The 16,489-nt window shown below is 43.7% G+C and overlaps 1 protein-coding gene across 1 annotated transcript; it reads right to left on the bottom strand.

Annotated features, from left to right (window-relative positions):
- Positions 1–80: 80 nt before the first annotated feature.
- Positions 81–11,376, bottom strand: LOC112076911 (sodium bicarbonate cotransporter 3-like). Its single transcript, XM_024143548.2, has 3 exons — positions 11,134–11,376; positions 7,267–7,348; positions 81–259 (listed from the first exon to the last, which is right to left on the bottom strand). The coding sequence occupies exons 1-3, from the start codon at positions 11,194–11,196 to the stop codon at positions 81–83; spliced, it is 324 nt and encodes a 107-aa protein (XP_023999316.2). The 5' UTR covers positions 11,197–11,376.
- Positions 11,377–16,489: the final 5,113 nt, after the last annotated feature.

Here is a 16,489-nt window from a genome sequence, read left to right as displayed (position 1 = left end):
GGCAAAGTAGTTGGGAAAGGAGAGAAGACAGGATGGAAAAAGGAAAGAGGGAGAGGAAAAATAAATCAAGGGTAGAAATCCTAAATGTGTGTTGGGAACGATGCTCTCATGCTACAAAGCCCAGGCCTTGGAAGTGTCTTGTTAGTGGAAGTCAAAGACAAAGACAGGGGGTGGTGTCTGTGGCCGCGGTGGCGGTGGTGCCTTCGTTTGGTCTCTCTGCCCAGAGGAACATGGACACCCACATAGACCGCTCTGTGACCTGGGAACAGGGTAGAGAGAGGCATGGTCAATCACGGTCTACCATGTATAATAGTCTCATCTGCAGTTGGGCTGGGTATATACACTGATTTCAGCATTCTACAATCTTTAGATCCCCTTTCTTTACAGGCCCAAAATGGCAAGAGACAAATGRAGTTGTTTTCATACACTGCAGCCACCCTTGAGTTACCATCACAGACTGTGCTGCCGCTGCCCCCCACACACACGCCTTCCTGTCTGTTGTTTACGTACGTCACACACAATGGTAAACCTTCCCTCTTACCCTCCTCTCAATTTCTGGCGTGTCAAGTGGCCATACCTGAAGTGTTAAATGAATGGACGAGTTACGTGCCATTCTGCCAGCAGCTAAGAATGGATAGAAAGGACGTCACTYCCTAAGACCCGCTGCTCTCTACTCGTTGTCAGGACATGGGGAAAGGAGAGAAGGCTAAAAAAGGAGAAGGACGTGTAGCCTGCCCTTTGTGCTTATAAACACACTTTATCTTTTGAGAGCTGGGACCGTTAAACCGTTCTGGATGGCATACTACTGACGTCAGTCTGGACAGAGCAGATAAATGGACCAGGAGGGAGGTGAGGACTACAGCATGGTGGGTCTTCATCACACCCCTGTCACATATAATATGTCATAGCCCACTAAGCTATGGGGGGGGGGGGGAGAAAAAAAAAATATATATAAAAAGAAAAATCACACTAAAAACATAGTATTTGTGAGTGGGGGCCTGTCTCTTCAAATGCTTTCCCTATTATGAGCCATGGGGAGTTTTTAGCAGTAATAAATCTCTGAAGACTTAAGTTGTGACCTCCCTAAATGAAGTGTCCCATGCTGTGGGTGCCACGCAAGGTGAGCTGTGAGCCTAGCATAGGAAGCATAGCATAGAGAGAAACACTACCTAATCCCCCCAGTTCCTCTCTGGTGTCTGGAGAGAAACACTACCTAATCCCCCCAGTTCCTCTCTGGTGTCTGGAGAGAAACACTACCTAATCCCCCCAGTTCCTCTCTGGTGTCATGGAGGAAAACAACTATCCTAATCCCCCCAGTTCCTCTCTGGTGTCTGGAGAGAAACACTACCTAATCCCCCCGTTCCTCTCTGGTGCTTGGAGAGAAACACTACCTAATCCCCCCAGTTCCTCTCTGGTGTCTGGAGAGAAACACTACCTATACCCCCAGTTCCTCTCTGGTGTCTGGAGAGAAACACTACCTAATCCCCAGTTCCTCTCTGTTGTCTGGAGAGAAACACTACCTAATCCCCCCAGTTCCTCTCTGGTGTCTGGAGAGAACACTACTCTAATCCCCCAGTTCCTCTCTGGTGTCTGGAGAGAAACACTACCTAATCCCCCCAGTTCTCTCTGGTGTCTGGAGAGAAACACTACCTAATCCCCCCAGTCCTCTCTGGTGTCTGGAGAGAAACACTACCTAATCCCCCAGTTCCTCTCTTGGTGTCTGGATCATGCTGAAAAAGGCTGTACACTCAGCTGATACCCTGCAGGGTTTCCTGTCTAAAATACTTAGTTCCTTCCATTTACATGGATGACAGAGACACACAACAACCCTAATAATATAACTAAAATCTTATTGTTCCAGGCTTCCAGCTAACATCTTTTTGTATCTCTGGGCGTTCCTAGGAATAAATGACATTCAGGTCAGAGGTTGTCCTCTGTGGTTTCCATTAGCACCCTCTGGTTGTCAGCTGTAATGTTCTGCCAGTAGGAGGAGTCCCTGGGCCACACACGCACACAGCCAGTAGATAAACAATTGTCTCCATAACACTGCCGCTGGCTGGGGTCAGGTCTCCTGCAGGCTGCCAAGGTCTTCCACTGAGACACAGTGCACATCAATTACTATGTAGGCCTACCTCGTACCCGTGCATATCTACTCACAACTGGGGCCCCTTGAATATAGACAAGTTATCGTTACTCATTGTGGATTTATTATTACGTATTTTACTTTTCAATTATTATTTTCTCTCTATTTTCTCTCTCTCTGTGGTTAGGAAGGTCATGTAATTAAACATTTCACTTTTAGTCTAAACCTGGTCTACGTAGCACGTGACCAATACAGTTTGACGTCAACACCTGTTACCTCCCACTATAGACAACCAGTAGTTAGGGACCAAACCTCACTATTTCCAGTCTTTCAGAAACAATCGTCTGACCTGTGAGACAAGGCTCTTAGGCAGGCTCATGATCAATGTTCCCTTCCTCAAATTATTTCCGGCACYGAGCAAATTTCAGTTATGCTGAGCACAAACGTGACTGTTTTGCGTTTACTGTGAACCCTGAGGCTGTACCCGCTTTAAGTTAGTTTTAACCGTGGCCAAGTAGGCTACCGTGGCCATTCGATCATAATGTAGTCCTACCAGAGTGGCTGTGAGACCTGGCGGTAGGATTCTACAGTGAGAAGGCATCAAGGCAGAACATTATTTCTTGCCCAGAGTGACACTTTTTATTTGCAAGTGAAGATAATAACAGCCGATGAAATGTACAAGTATTTATAAAACAATAAACTGGATCAAATAGAGCTCTTCAAACAAAACCCAGCAGCATGCTGACCTGTCCCCTGTCCTGTCCCACAAYGAGAGGACAGGTTTCTTATGTGTAACCTTTATTTAACTAGGCAAATCAGTTAAGAACAAATTCTTATTTACAATGACGGCCTACCCCGGCCAAACCCTGGACGATGCTGGGCCAATTGTGCACCACCCTATGGGACTCCCAATCACGGCCAGTTGTGATACAGCTTGTATCACAATAGCAATACCCATGATGCAACTAAAACGGGAAACCCTTACACATATCTGGTCAATTGACATTCAAAGCACATTAAATACAGTACCATACATAGACCAGCACACCTCAGTAGCTATGCTAAACCCATGCTTTAGAGCAGTGTTTGCCAACCCCGGTCCTCCAGTACCCCCAACAGTACACTCTTATTGTAACCCCGGACAAGCACACCTGAATCAACTAAATCATCACGCCCTCAATGAGCTGAATGAGGCGTTTGTCCAGGGTTACAACGTTTACTGTTGGGGGTCCTGTGGGGTCCTGGAGGACCAGGGCTGGGAAACACAGCTTCAAAGCATAAATACTATCTGGGATATAAAAACGTACGTCTCCCGGGTTTAAGCTCCTACCGCGCCACCCGTACCATTCATTAACTATGAACAGAACCCTCTTCAAAACGAGGACATACAAGGTAATCTACACATTTCTGACCATCTACCTTCACGTTTTAATTAGTAAACAATATCACATTGTATCTAGAACTTGGTATCACCAAATGTATGACCAGAAAGAGCCTATATTAAACATCGGGAGACACAACAAAAACCAATTCCGGTGCGCCAAACTCAAACCGCTTGTTACTTCTCGTTCATGGATGATCGACCAACAAAAAAGAACATCGCTGCCCCACATTATCATCAATAAATAAATTTCCTTCTCATAAACCATGTCTGGTGCTTTATCAAAGGTTTTAGATTTGTGACAGAGTACATAGGACCATCGTCACAGTGCCCTAGCATTATGGGAAAATGCATCCCATAACATTTTTACATAGACGCTTTTTTTAGCTTTTGAAATAGATGTTCCATGATACAGCCTACAGTAGCAGCCACCGTGTGGTGTTTTACGATACAGCCACCGTGTGGTGTTTTATGATACAGCCTACAGTAGCATCCCCGTGTTGGTTTCTACGATACAGCCTACAGTAGCAGCCACTGTGTGGTGTTCTACGATACAGCCTACAGTAGCAGCCACCGTGTGGTGTTCTACGATACAGCCTACAGTAGCAGCCACTGTGTGGTGTCTACGATACAGCCTACAGTAGCAGCCACTGTGTGGTGTTCTACGATACAGCCTACAGTAGCAGCCACGTTGACTGTCCGTGTGGTGTCTACGATACAGTAGCAGCCACTGTGTGGTGTCTATATACAGCCTACAGTAGCAGCCACTGTGTGGTGTCTACGATACAGTAGCAGCCACTGTGTGGTGTTCTACGAACAGCCTACAGTAGCAGCCACTGTGTGGTGTCTACGATACAGCCTACATTAGCAGCCACTGTGTGTGTCTACGATACAGTAGCAGCCACTGTGTGGTGTCTACGATACAGCAAGCACCACTGTGTGGTGTCTACGATACAGCACAGCAGCAATGTGTGGTGTCTACGATACAGCAGCAGCCACTGTGTGGTGTCTTACGATACATGCAGCAGCAGCCACTGCTGTGGTGTCTACGATACAGCAAAGCAGCCACTTGTGTGGTGTCCTACGATACAGCCTACAGTAGCAGCCACTGTGTGGTGTTCTACGATACAGCCTACAGTAGCAGCCACTGTGTGGTGTTCTACGATACAGCCTACAGTAGCAAGCCACTGTGTGTGTTCTACGATACAGCCTACAGTAGCAGCCACTGTGTGGTGTTCTACGATACAGCCTACAGTAGCAGCCACCATGTTGGTGTTCTACGATACAGCCTACAGTAGCATCCACGTGTGGTGTTCATGATACAGCCTACAGTAGCAGCCACTGTGTGGTGTTCTACGATACAGCCTACAGTAGCAGCCACTGTGTGGTGTCTACGATAACAGTAGCAGCCACTGTGTGGTGTCTGATACAGCCTACAGTAGCAGCCACTGTGTGTTCTACGATACAGTAGCAGCCACTGTGTGGTGTTCTACGATACAGCCTACAGTAGCAGCCCACTGTGTGGTGTCTACGATACAGCCTACAGTAGCAGCCACTGTGTGGTGTCTACGATACAGTAGCAGCCACTGTGTGTGTCTACGATACAGTAGCAGCCACTGTGTGGTGTCTACGATACAGCAGCAGCCACTGTGTGGTGTTCTACGATACAGCCTACAGTAGCAGCCACTGTGTGGTGTTCTACGATACAGCCTACAGTAGCAGCCACTGTGTGGTGTTCTACGATACAGCCTACAGTAGCAGCCACCGTGTGGTGTTCTACGATACAGCCTACAGTAGCAGCCACTGTGTGTGTTCTACGATACAGCCTACAGTAGCAGCCACTGTGTGGTGTTCTACGATACAGCCTACAGTAGGCAGCCACTGTGGTGTTCTACGATACAGCCTACAGTAGCAGCCACTGTGTGGTGTTCTACGATACAGCTACAGTAGCAACCACCGTGTGGTGTTCTACGATACAGCCTACAGTAGCAGCCACTGTGTGGTGTCTACGATACAGCCTACAGTAGCAGCCACTGTGTGGGGTAGCCTACAGTAGCAGCCACTGTGTGGTGTCTACGATACAGCCTACAGTAGCAGCCACTGTGTGGTGTTCTACGATACAGCCTACAGTAGCAGCCACTGTGTGGTGTTCAACGTCAGCCTACATTCCATGAGACTTGTGCAACGCTGGAAATTAACCTGTTTAGCAACTTGTCCTTCAGACAAGGAGGTGACTGAAAATGTTTTATTGTGCTTTTTGATGAGGAAACCCCTTTACAAATCAAAAATCATTATTTGCATACCATTATCAGACAGAAATGTATGCTACCATCTGCCTATTGACTACGTAGCTTATTCAAGCCCTTCTCAAAATACATCACTGCCCCTTTAAGATATTAAAAAGCTCTTTACCTGACTGGCTTTTCAAAGATGGCTAGAAATGTATATGTTTTGTGCTCTTGTAGGAAGCAATCACTTATCACTACCCATTGCTGACCAGAAATTGCTATAACTGGGCTAATAATGCACTAATTAGCAAAGGACATGAACAAATTAACAAGAGTCTCAAAACAAACGCATCTGCTCACGACCACTCGTGCAGGTCAATGCAATAGAATCCTCCTCTGATGCGATCTGCCTAAAACAATCTCAGACGGTCTTGCATAGTTAGGTTCATTTCATTATGTTGCATTTAAAAATGTCGATTTGGTCACAATTCCTACAGTAGAGGGAAACGTTGGTGTAAACTAACAGGGAAACTAGCAGAGTGAAGTTCAACCTCGTGAGTCTCTGTGCGGGCTGGTATTTCTTCTGCAAGGCAGTCCTGGGGAGTGGAGCACCCACACACAGCTTAGAGGGAACATTGATTATGATGTATAACAAAACACAAGTAAATATTACTTGAGAGAAGTATGGAGGTTAGGAGAGAGGAGGGACAGAGTAGCGGAAGGGGAACATGGAGGTTGGGTCTGCCTGTACCTACCGTGTGATTATGTGAATGAGTGAAAGAGTTGTAGTGTTCTAGAGAGAATGAGTGAGTGAGTGTGAGAAAGAATGAAGGGGGAGTGAAAGAGAAGGCTCTATTAAATTAGTGGAGGCCAGAGCTGCAGGCTAATCCTCAGTAATGCTGTTAGAGCTGGAACCAGGGTGGGGTGGGGGGGGAGCAGCTAACATTACACCCTCACACTCTTCTCTACCTCATTAACCAGGGTTACACTGTTCTCTACCTCATTAACCAGGGTTACATTGTTCTCTACCTCATTAACCAGGGTTACACTGTTCTCTACCTCATTAACCTGGCGTTCAAGTTACACTGTTCTCTATCTCATTAACCAGGGGTTACAAGTTATTAGTGTTCAAGCTCACCTCACAAAGCCTGGTCTCCCCAAACACAGTTTCTTGGGAGGGGATGCAGCTACAGCTTGTGTGTGTGTGTAAGATAAATTGTTAAGAATTCCATCATGGATCCTATAAAGTCTGGAAATTGTGGCAGGGCTTTTCCCCTGCAGTCAGAGCTCAGTGGAATGTGGGTGGAAGTCATGCATACCTCAATTACCAGACGAAGCAGACAAACGTGACTCTGGATTTTTCACGATTTACAGTGCATGAGTAAAAACACGTGTGTGTGAGTGAGAACATGCATTTGTAGAATCCCCTCTGTCCTATGGCCATACAACAATGTCATTACACATGGGCCTCCTTGATACTGCTCCGTGTGTACTCAGTGTATACTGTCAACATGAATAGGATCCGGTCCATGTGATACTTTGTGTGTATATATAAACACTAAAATCAGACTTACTCTCTAGCTCCTCTTTCTCAAAGTTGGTGTGAATGGTGGAGCTCGTCTTCCCCAGGTCCACCACCGCCTCATCATCGTTCCCCTGGAGACGACAAGGAGAAATACAAATTCATTGGGCAGATTGAAACAAAACACAAAAAGAGAACGGAATGTACATATGGTGGAGATGCAGAGAAAAAGGACATTTATTCATTCAATAGCCTAAATCTTCATAGTTCCCAAAGAGCAAGTTGTTTTAAAGCTGCAATATGTAACTTTTTGAAGACCTGACAAAATTCACATAGTAATGTGAGTTATAGATCTGTTATTCTCACTAAAAGCTAGTCTAAGAAGCGGTATAATGGTCTACGTGCTCTATGCTTCCCGTTCTTCAGTTTCGTTTTTTGCTTTCGGTTTTGCACACCAGCTGCAAACAATAGTTTTGGTTATGGAAAATATATATTTCACAGCAGTTTTTAATGGTACAATGATTCTTACACTATACTTGCTTTTTTTGTCACAAACTGAAATTAGCAAACTATTAGAATTTTAGCAACCAGGAGTGATTTCTTCATAGTGCATCTTTAAGCATTGAAATAATTGTACAACAACCTAGACACTAGTGGGTAGGAAGGAAATAATGAGGCACTTTAAAAAAAAGTGGGCCTATGTAGTCACTCCTATTGACGACGCAGCACAGCACCAGAGATACACAATGGAAGAGGGTAATACAGGTCACATTGGGTGACAGTTGGAGCCGTGTGAAGTAACTTCCTGTTCTTGGTCTTACACTTCCTATTAGGTTACACCTTTTAACACAGCAGTCAAATTCAATAGGACTACTTAATCCAGCTATCTCAATAAGACCACACAGGCAATAGTATAATAGTAGAGCTTCATCTGCTTCAAGACTGGACCCAACAAAGAAATCATAGGTATATTCTGATAGCCTCTTAACTTCTTTGGGAGCGGGGGCAGTATTGAGTAGCTTGGATAAAAAGGTGCCCAGAGTAAACTGCCTGCTACTCAGGCCTAAAAGCTAGAATATGCATATAATTAGTAGATTTGGATAGAAAACTCTGCAGTTTCTAAAACTGTTTGAATAATGTCTGTGCGTATAACAGAACTCATATGGCAGTCAAAAACCTGAAGAAATCCAACCAGGAAGTGGAAAACTGAGGTTTGTCGTTTTTCAAGTCATTGCCTATCGAATATACAGTGTCTATGGGGTCATATTGCACTTCCTAAGGCTTCCACTAGATGTCAACAGTCTTTAGAACCTTGTTTGAGCCTTCTAATGTGAAGGAGGGGGGAATGAGAGCTGTTTGAGTCAGGGGTCTGGCAGAGTGCCATAAGCTCAGTCTCGCACGCTCCCGTGAGAGTTAGTGCGTTCCATTGCATTTCTACAGACAAAGGAATTCTCCGGTTGAAACATTATTGAAGATTTATGATAAAAACATCCTAAAGATTGATTCTATACTTCGTTTGACATGTTTCTACAAACTGTAATATGACTTTCTGAACTTTCGCCTGGACTTGCCCGCGCCTCCTGAGTTTGGATTTGTGTACTAAACGCGCAAACAAAAAGGAGGTATTATGGACATAAATGGACTTTATCGAACAAAACAAACATTTATTGTGGAACTGGGATTCCTGGGAGTGCATTCTGATGAAGATCAAAGGTAAGTGAATATTTATAATGCTATTTCTGACTTCTGTTGACTCCACAACATGGCGGGTATCTGTATGGCTTGTTGTGTCTGAGCGCATTACTCAGATTATTGCATGGTGTGCTTTTTCCGCCAAGTTTTTTTAAATCTGACACAGCGGTTGCATTAAGGAGAAGTTTATCTATAATTCCATGCATAACACTTGTATCTTTTAGCAATGTTTATTATGAGTTTCTGTAAATTGATGTGGCTCTCTGCAAAATCACTGGATGTTTTGGAACTACTGAACATAACGCGCCAATGTAAACTGAGATTTTGGGATATAAATATAACTTTATTGAACAAAACATACATGTATTGTGTAACATGAATTTCTATGAGTGTCATCTGATGAAGATCATCAAAGGTTAGTGAAGCATTTTCTCTCTATTTCTGCTTTTTTGTCTCTCTCTCTTGGCTGGAAAAAGGCTGTGTTTTTCTGTGACTAGGTGCTGATCTAACATAATCGTTTGGTGTGCTTTTGTCATTAAAGCCTTTTTGAAATCGGACACTGTGGCTGGATTTACAACAAGTTTATCTTTAAAATKGTGTAAAATACTTGTATGTTTGAGGAATTTTAATTATGGGATTTCTGTTGTTTTGAATTTGGCGCCCTGCAATTTCACTGGCTGTTGGYGAGGTGGGACGCTACCGTCCCGAATATCCCAGAGAGGTTAAACTTTCATGGGAAAGACCCTGCATTTTCCATACAACTACACCACGTACAAGAACAACTCCAAACTGTCATGGTTCAGTTGATATGGGAGATGCCATTACCACAGCTTTTCAGGGGAAATGGAAAAAGAGGACGAGACTTCAGCTTTTGGACGTTAACAAGGCGACACTCCATCTTAACTCCTCCATATTTACTGGATTGGTTGAACAGTGCAGAAGAGAACCTCCTGACAAGACCAGTATGTAGGGGGATCTAGTTTCAGGTGTTTCTCTTAAGCCTACCAGGTTAGATTAATTATAAGAGACAGTGTATCCTACTGTATCGGCCTAAACAGGAGAAAGGCCTTTGAACGCTATAGCCAAGGGGAATGACTCAGAGGGATGTCCCTGCTGAATAAAGCCTAGGTGGCTGGACAGCACCTGCGGGGGTAAGCGCTGAGGTAAATATTTGTGTTGGGCACAAGCCAGCACGCCCCGAGTCCAAAGACAGACTGTCTTAGCCACACGACACAGACGCATAGTGTTTAGATTTTAGTTACTTATACTTTACAAGTTGTGTTATCCATCTCTCCAGCTTGCATTCCCTCTTGGTCTCTACATCACTCTGCATTCTCCTCCTAACAAGGGACAATTGTTCTGTAACAGCTATGAACCCAACAGAAGTCCAACCTGTTGGGTTAATTAAGTTTAGTCTACTACTTATTGAACTCATTGAAGTAGACTCTAGGTCTATTTATTAGAGACCAACTCAACAGACAGATATTCAACTAAGTGGCAGTTGGCAACGTTTTACTAACTTTCTAGGCAGATCAGCCTCCTGTCACATATGATTGATGCCACTGACTGACCTGTCATTTTCATGGCTATTCTAGGCGTGGTGCACTATTTCAGGGCACTACATCAGAGTTCAGAGTTTAAAAATGGCTGCCAACCTTTTTTCTAGAACCAAGGTGTGCCTTGTAAATATAATTAGACACACAGGGTTAAATAGATAGGCTACCTMCTGATGATGAAATAAGGCATGTGGTCCAGTGCTACTGCTCTGGAAAGCACTAACAATCCAGTCAGTWGGAGCCTACCTAGAATACTACTGCCACCACTACCTAGACTACCACTCTGAACTTCTGCCCCACGGCACTTTTACATTCATGGTTTTTAAAGCTTGAATGTGCTGCATTAGAACATAAAGCAATAAGTTAATTTAGTGGAAAGTTATTGACTTAGCTAGTACGGTTGCTGGGCCTGCTAGCTAAACCATATGGAAGGAACTTCTAGAGAACTACCCATTTAGCAAGTGCTGCTTCTACTGAAATAGCTAAAAGACGATGGTTCCAGAGTAATTCAGTGGGCTTAACTTTTGGAGATAGTTTACTTGTTATTTGGGTTCCTACCTCTTCCATCACTGGTACAGTAATAGGCTCTCAAAAAACTCAACAGTATTAAAAACCACACCGCTATGAAAAAAGCACATGCCTATTCCCAATACAGACCAGAACACACATACCACACATGGAGCTTTGGCTGCTGTGGTGGTCTTCAAATTGACAATATCTCCCCAGAAGTTCATGGCTGGCAGACTCCGCAGAGTGACGGAACCCCCTCCAACTAAAGAGCACCCAAGTCCTGCTGCAATCACTGGATGGTGACTGGGTGGTTGGAGTGGGGAATCGAGGTGGCAGTGAACGCAAATAGTCCTACAGGTCTGAGCAGGCAGTCTGGATGGGTGCCCAAATTGTCCTACGGGTCTGAGCAGACACAGTCTGGGTGGGTGCCCAAATAGCCCTTGAATGTGTGTAAGTATGCGTGTTCACAATTTGCATCTGCTTTCAGGAGTGTGGTCCAAATATATGTTTCTTTATTTTTAGCTGTGGGTGTGTCCTGAGAGCTGCTTTAAAAGAGTGGGGGGCACCCACACAAATTAAACAGCATGTGGGGAACAGTGGGCAGCCGGTCTGGAGGTCAGATGTGGCACGTGGACCGATTTGACATTTGGGGTGCTAATAAATCAATCCGTAATTATTTTATAGTTAAAAAGCTAGGCTACGTGGGATTTGGAACATTAGGTTATACTAAATGTAGGTTGCTGCACCCAAAATGTAAGACATTCATCAGGAAGATATAGATTGTTGCATTTGAAGCATTTGAACATGGGATATTGTTAACTGTTTTGTACCGATCAAATCCAATGTGGAGGGATATTTAGGGTGTTTTATGCTAGTTTGCTAGACCACTAGCCAGAATCAAAATGTGTGCACTTATGTACAGCGCATTCGGAAAGTATTCAGACACCTTGACTTATCCCACATTTTGTTACGTTAGAGCCTTATTCTAAAATGGATTAAATTCAGGTTTTTTTCTCAGTAATTTACACACAATACCCCATTATGACAAAGCGAAAACAGGTTTTTAGAAATAAAGGTAATGTCTTATTTTACATAAGTATTAGGCCCTTTGCTATGAGACTCGAAATTGAGCTCAGGTCCATCCTGTTTCCATTAATCATCCTTGAGATGTTTCTACAACTTCAGTGGATTGGACATGATTTGGAAAGGCACACGTCTGTCTATATAAAATGTCCCACAGTTGGCAGTGCATGTCAATTGTCAAGCAAAAACCAAGCCACGAGGTCGCGGAATTGTCCGTAGAGCTCAGAGACAGGATTGTGTCAAGGCACAGATCTGGGAAGGGTACCAAAATATTTCTGCAGCATTGAAGGTCCCCAAGAACACAGTGGCCTCCATTCTAAATTGAAGAAGTTTGGAACCACCAAGACTCTTTCTAGAGCTGGCCGCCCATCCAAACTGAGCAATCAGGGGAGAAGGGCCTTGGTCAGGGAGGTGACCAAGAACCCGATGGTCACTCTGGCAGAGCTCTAGAGTTCCTCAGTCGAGATGGGTATCCAGAAGGACAACCATCTCTGCAGCACTCCACCATCAGGACTTTATGGTAGAGTGGCCAGACGGAAGCCACTCTCAGAAAAGGCAGACGACCTGCTTTGGTTTGCAAAAGGCACCTATAGGACTCACCATGAGAAAACAGAATTCTCTGGTCTGATGAAACCAAGATTGAACTCTGGCCTGAGTGTCAAGCGTCACATCTGGAGGAAACCGGTACCATCCCTACGGTGAAAGATGGTGGCAACATCATCCTGTGGGGATGTTTTTCAGCAGCAGAGACAGAAGCTCGATCCTGACTAGTCTGTCTCAAGTCATCAGACTGCTAAACAGCAATCACTAACTCAGAGGCTGCTGCCTACATTGAGACCCAATTACTGGACACTTTAATAAATGGATCACTAGTCACTTTAAATAAATAATGTTTACATATCTTACATTACTCATTTCACATGTATATACCATATTTTATACCATCTACTGCACCTTGCCCATGCCGCTCAGCCATCGCTCATCCATATAATTATATCTACATATTCTCATTCACCCCTTTAGATGAGTGTATTAGGTTGTTGGAAATTGTTAGATTACTTGTTAGATATTACTGCATTGTCGGCAACGAGAAGCACAAGCATTTCGCTACACTCGCATTAACATCTGCTAACCATATGTAGGTGACAATAAAATTTGATGATTTGATTTGGGAAAGATGAACGGAGCAAAGTACAGAGAGATCCTTGATGAAAATCCTCTCACAGCGCACAGGACCTCGGACTGGGGCGAAGGTTCACCTTCCAACAGGACAATGACCCTAAGCACACAGCCAAGACAAAGCAGGAGTGGCTTCGGAACAAGTCTCTGAATGTCCTTGAGTGGCCCAGCCAGAGCCCGGACTTGAACATCTCTGGAGAGACCTGAAAATAGCTGTGCAGGAACGCTGCCCATCCAACCTGACAGAACAAGAACAGATCTGCAGAGAAGAATGGGAGAAACTCCAAAATACAGGTGTGCCAACTTGTAGTGTCATACCCAAGAAGAAGAGGCTGTAATCACTGCAAGGTGCTCCAAAGTACTGAGTAAAGGGCTATGTTACGTAAATGTGATTGATAATTTATAAAAAATAAACTTAAATGTCTAAATACCTGTTTTTGCTTTGTCATTATGGGGTATTGTGTGTAGATTGGAGGGAAAAAACTATTTAATCAATTTTAGAATTAGGCTGTAACGTAACAAAATGTTGAAAAAGGGGTCTGAATACTTTCTGAAGGCACTGTAAACTGAGCAAACACACCAGCGAGCCAGTCAAATAAAAAAAAAGTGGGTCTGTCAATCAGCCTAAACACCTCCCACTAGTCAAAAGTTTAGACACCTACTCATTCAAGGATTTTTCATTATTTTTACTATTTTCTACATTGTAGAATAATAGAAGACATCACAAGTATGAAATAACACATATGGAGAGCTGTCAACAAGGCAAAGGGTTGCTACTTTGAAGAATCTCAAATATATTTTGTTTAACTTTTTTTTGGTTAATACATGATTCCATATGTGTTTTTCATAGCTTGTCTTCACTATTATTCTACAATGTAGAAAATAGTATAAGGAAAGAAAAACCCTGGAATGAATAGGTGTGACCAAACTTTTGACAGGTGCAATATATAACTATTAAGTTAATTAATATGTGCCAAATAAATTCTCTCCAGCTGGGTTTTGCTAACTTGCTAATGTTAGCTAAGTGGCTAACATGTTAGCTCGCAAGATCAAGCTTCTTGGTAAGAGCAGCAGAGAACATCTCCTCCGGGATTAAGATCCCTGCTCCCTAACATTTGTTTTGTGCATGCTGAAAACAGTTTTGAGATACTTGCATAACTTTATGAGCTGGGTTGTCTGTCCTAGTAGTAAATGTTTGCATGCACTCGTTAGCACTTACCTAGCATCCTCTATAAGAATTCCCTAGCACTTGTTAGCATTCTGGTAAGTGACGTTTTGGGGCTTTTTCTACGTACATTTTTTAAATAGCGCCCCTTGTGTGCATTACCAGTAATACAATATATCCCGGGATGGCACAGGCATGGCATGAAGGTATGGACATCTGGATACCACCCAACCCTAGGAAAAAAGTGAAAGCAATAAGCTACAGTGAGCTACCATCAGATTCCAAAGTGTCCTCAAGTGCCCTGTGACCCGACACTGACATCGGTGTCATTCTCCAAACACAGAGCCGTCCAAGGCACTGCATTGCAGTGCAAGAGGAGCCACTGTAGTCCCTGGTTCGAATCCAGGCTGCATCACATCCGGCTGTGATTGGGAGTTCCATAGTGCGGCACACAATTGGCCCAGCGTCATCCAGGTTTGGCAGAGGTAGGCAGTCATTGTAAATAAGAATTTGATCTTAAATGACTTGCCTAGTTAAATGAAGGTTAAATTAAAAACCCCAATTTTTGAAATTTTTATATAAAACACAATGTAGAAGGAAATAGATGGCTTTGATAATCAAGGCAGACGACTCTATTCATCGGTTTTAAATTTCTCTCACACAAAAAAAACATTTAGGCTCCATGGTGGCACAAAACAAACAGTCAGACAATCCATGKGAGGGCGAGGGCCCAGGAAGCAGAGCATTCTTCTGGGAATAATGTCTGGAGGGCTGACAATTCTGGGTCTGGGCAATTCCACAGTAACAGTGACTTGGATGTTAATTTAAAGTATGCAAAAAAATGTAATTGATTGTAAAGTTAAACAAACAAACCACACAACTCTATGCACAAGGACTACTTTTAACAATTTCCAATAAGGGTTTAACGGTTCACACAACCCATGGTTCGGTACGTATGTGGTTTTGGGGTCACGGTTTGGATCGGTTTCAGTACAGCAGGAAAATGAAATGCCATTCACAATGTTCTTGTTCTTGGTCTCTTGTGACAGGATTGTTATGTTGGGCCTCTCAAGTTTCCACTCTGATGCTGCGTTTGTAACCATGTGGGAGGTGGGGAATTTACCAGTTGTGATGCTGTAAATACCAGCTGAACGCATTCATGTCATTTGAACTTGTTGAGAAACGCTGATTGGCTAATGGCCAACAAGCTGCGTCAACCATAAACTAAAAGTACAGCTATCATGATTGTAACTAAACTATWAAAAAATWAAACGCAATCTATTTAACTGCCAAAAATGCTGTTAGAGGCCATTTCCTTACTGGGTGATGTCAGAGGTCACCATGTGGGAGAAAAATAAGAAAAATGTATGGACTCAACTAGTGTAAGTCGCTCTGGATAAGAGCTTCTGCTAAATGACAAATGTATGTAAAATGGGTGCTCAGGATTAAAGACAAGTTTCACACTAGTAATTACCAGTTGGAGGGCCATTCAAATCGACATTTTATTAGTCACATGCGCCGAATACAACAAATGCTTACTTACGAGCCCCTAACCAACAATGCAGTTTAAAAAAAGAATAAGAAATTAAAGTAACAAGTAATTAAATAGCAGCAGTAAAATAACAATAGCGAGACTCTATACAGGGGGGGGGGGCGCGTACCGGTACAGAGTCAATGTGCGGGGACAACGGTTAGTTGAGGTAATATGTACATGAAGGTAGAGTTATTAAAGTGACTATGCATAGATGATAACAGAGTGTAGCAGCGGTATAAAAGAGGGGGAGAGGGGGCAACGCAAATAGACTGGGTAGCCATTTGATTAGGTGTGCAGGAGTCTTATGGCTTGGGGGTAGAAGCTGTAAAGAAGCCTCTTGGACCTAGACTTGGCGCTCCGGTACCACTTGCCATGCTTTAGCAGATAGAACAGTCTATGACTAGGGTGGCTGGAGTCTGACATTTTTTAGGGCCTTCCTCTGACACCGCTGGTGTAGAGGTCCTGGATGGCAGGAAGCTTGGCCTCAGTGATGTACTGGGCTGTTCGCACTACGGAGGCCGAGCAGTTGCCGTACCAGGCAGTGATGCAACCAGTC

The sequence above is a fragment of the Salvelinus sp. IW2-2015 genome, unplaced genomic scaffold (assembly GCF_002910315.2).
Source record: "Salvelinus sp. IW2-2015 unplaced genomic scaffold, ASM291031v2 Un_scaffold4125, whole genome shotgun sequence".
Classification (NCBI taxonomy): Eukaryota; Metazoa; Chordata; class Actinopteri; order Salmoniformes; family Salmonidae; genus Salvelinus; species Salvelinus sp. IW2-2015.
The sequence above is the reverse complement of the archived record's forward strand: the minus strand, read 5'-3'. Positions and strand labels throughout refer to the sequence as shown.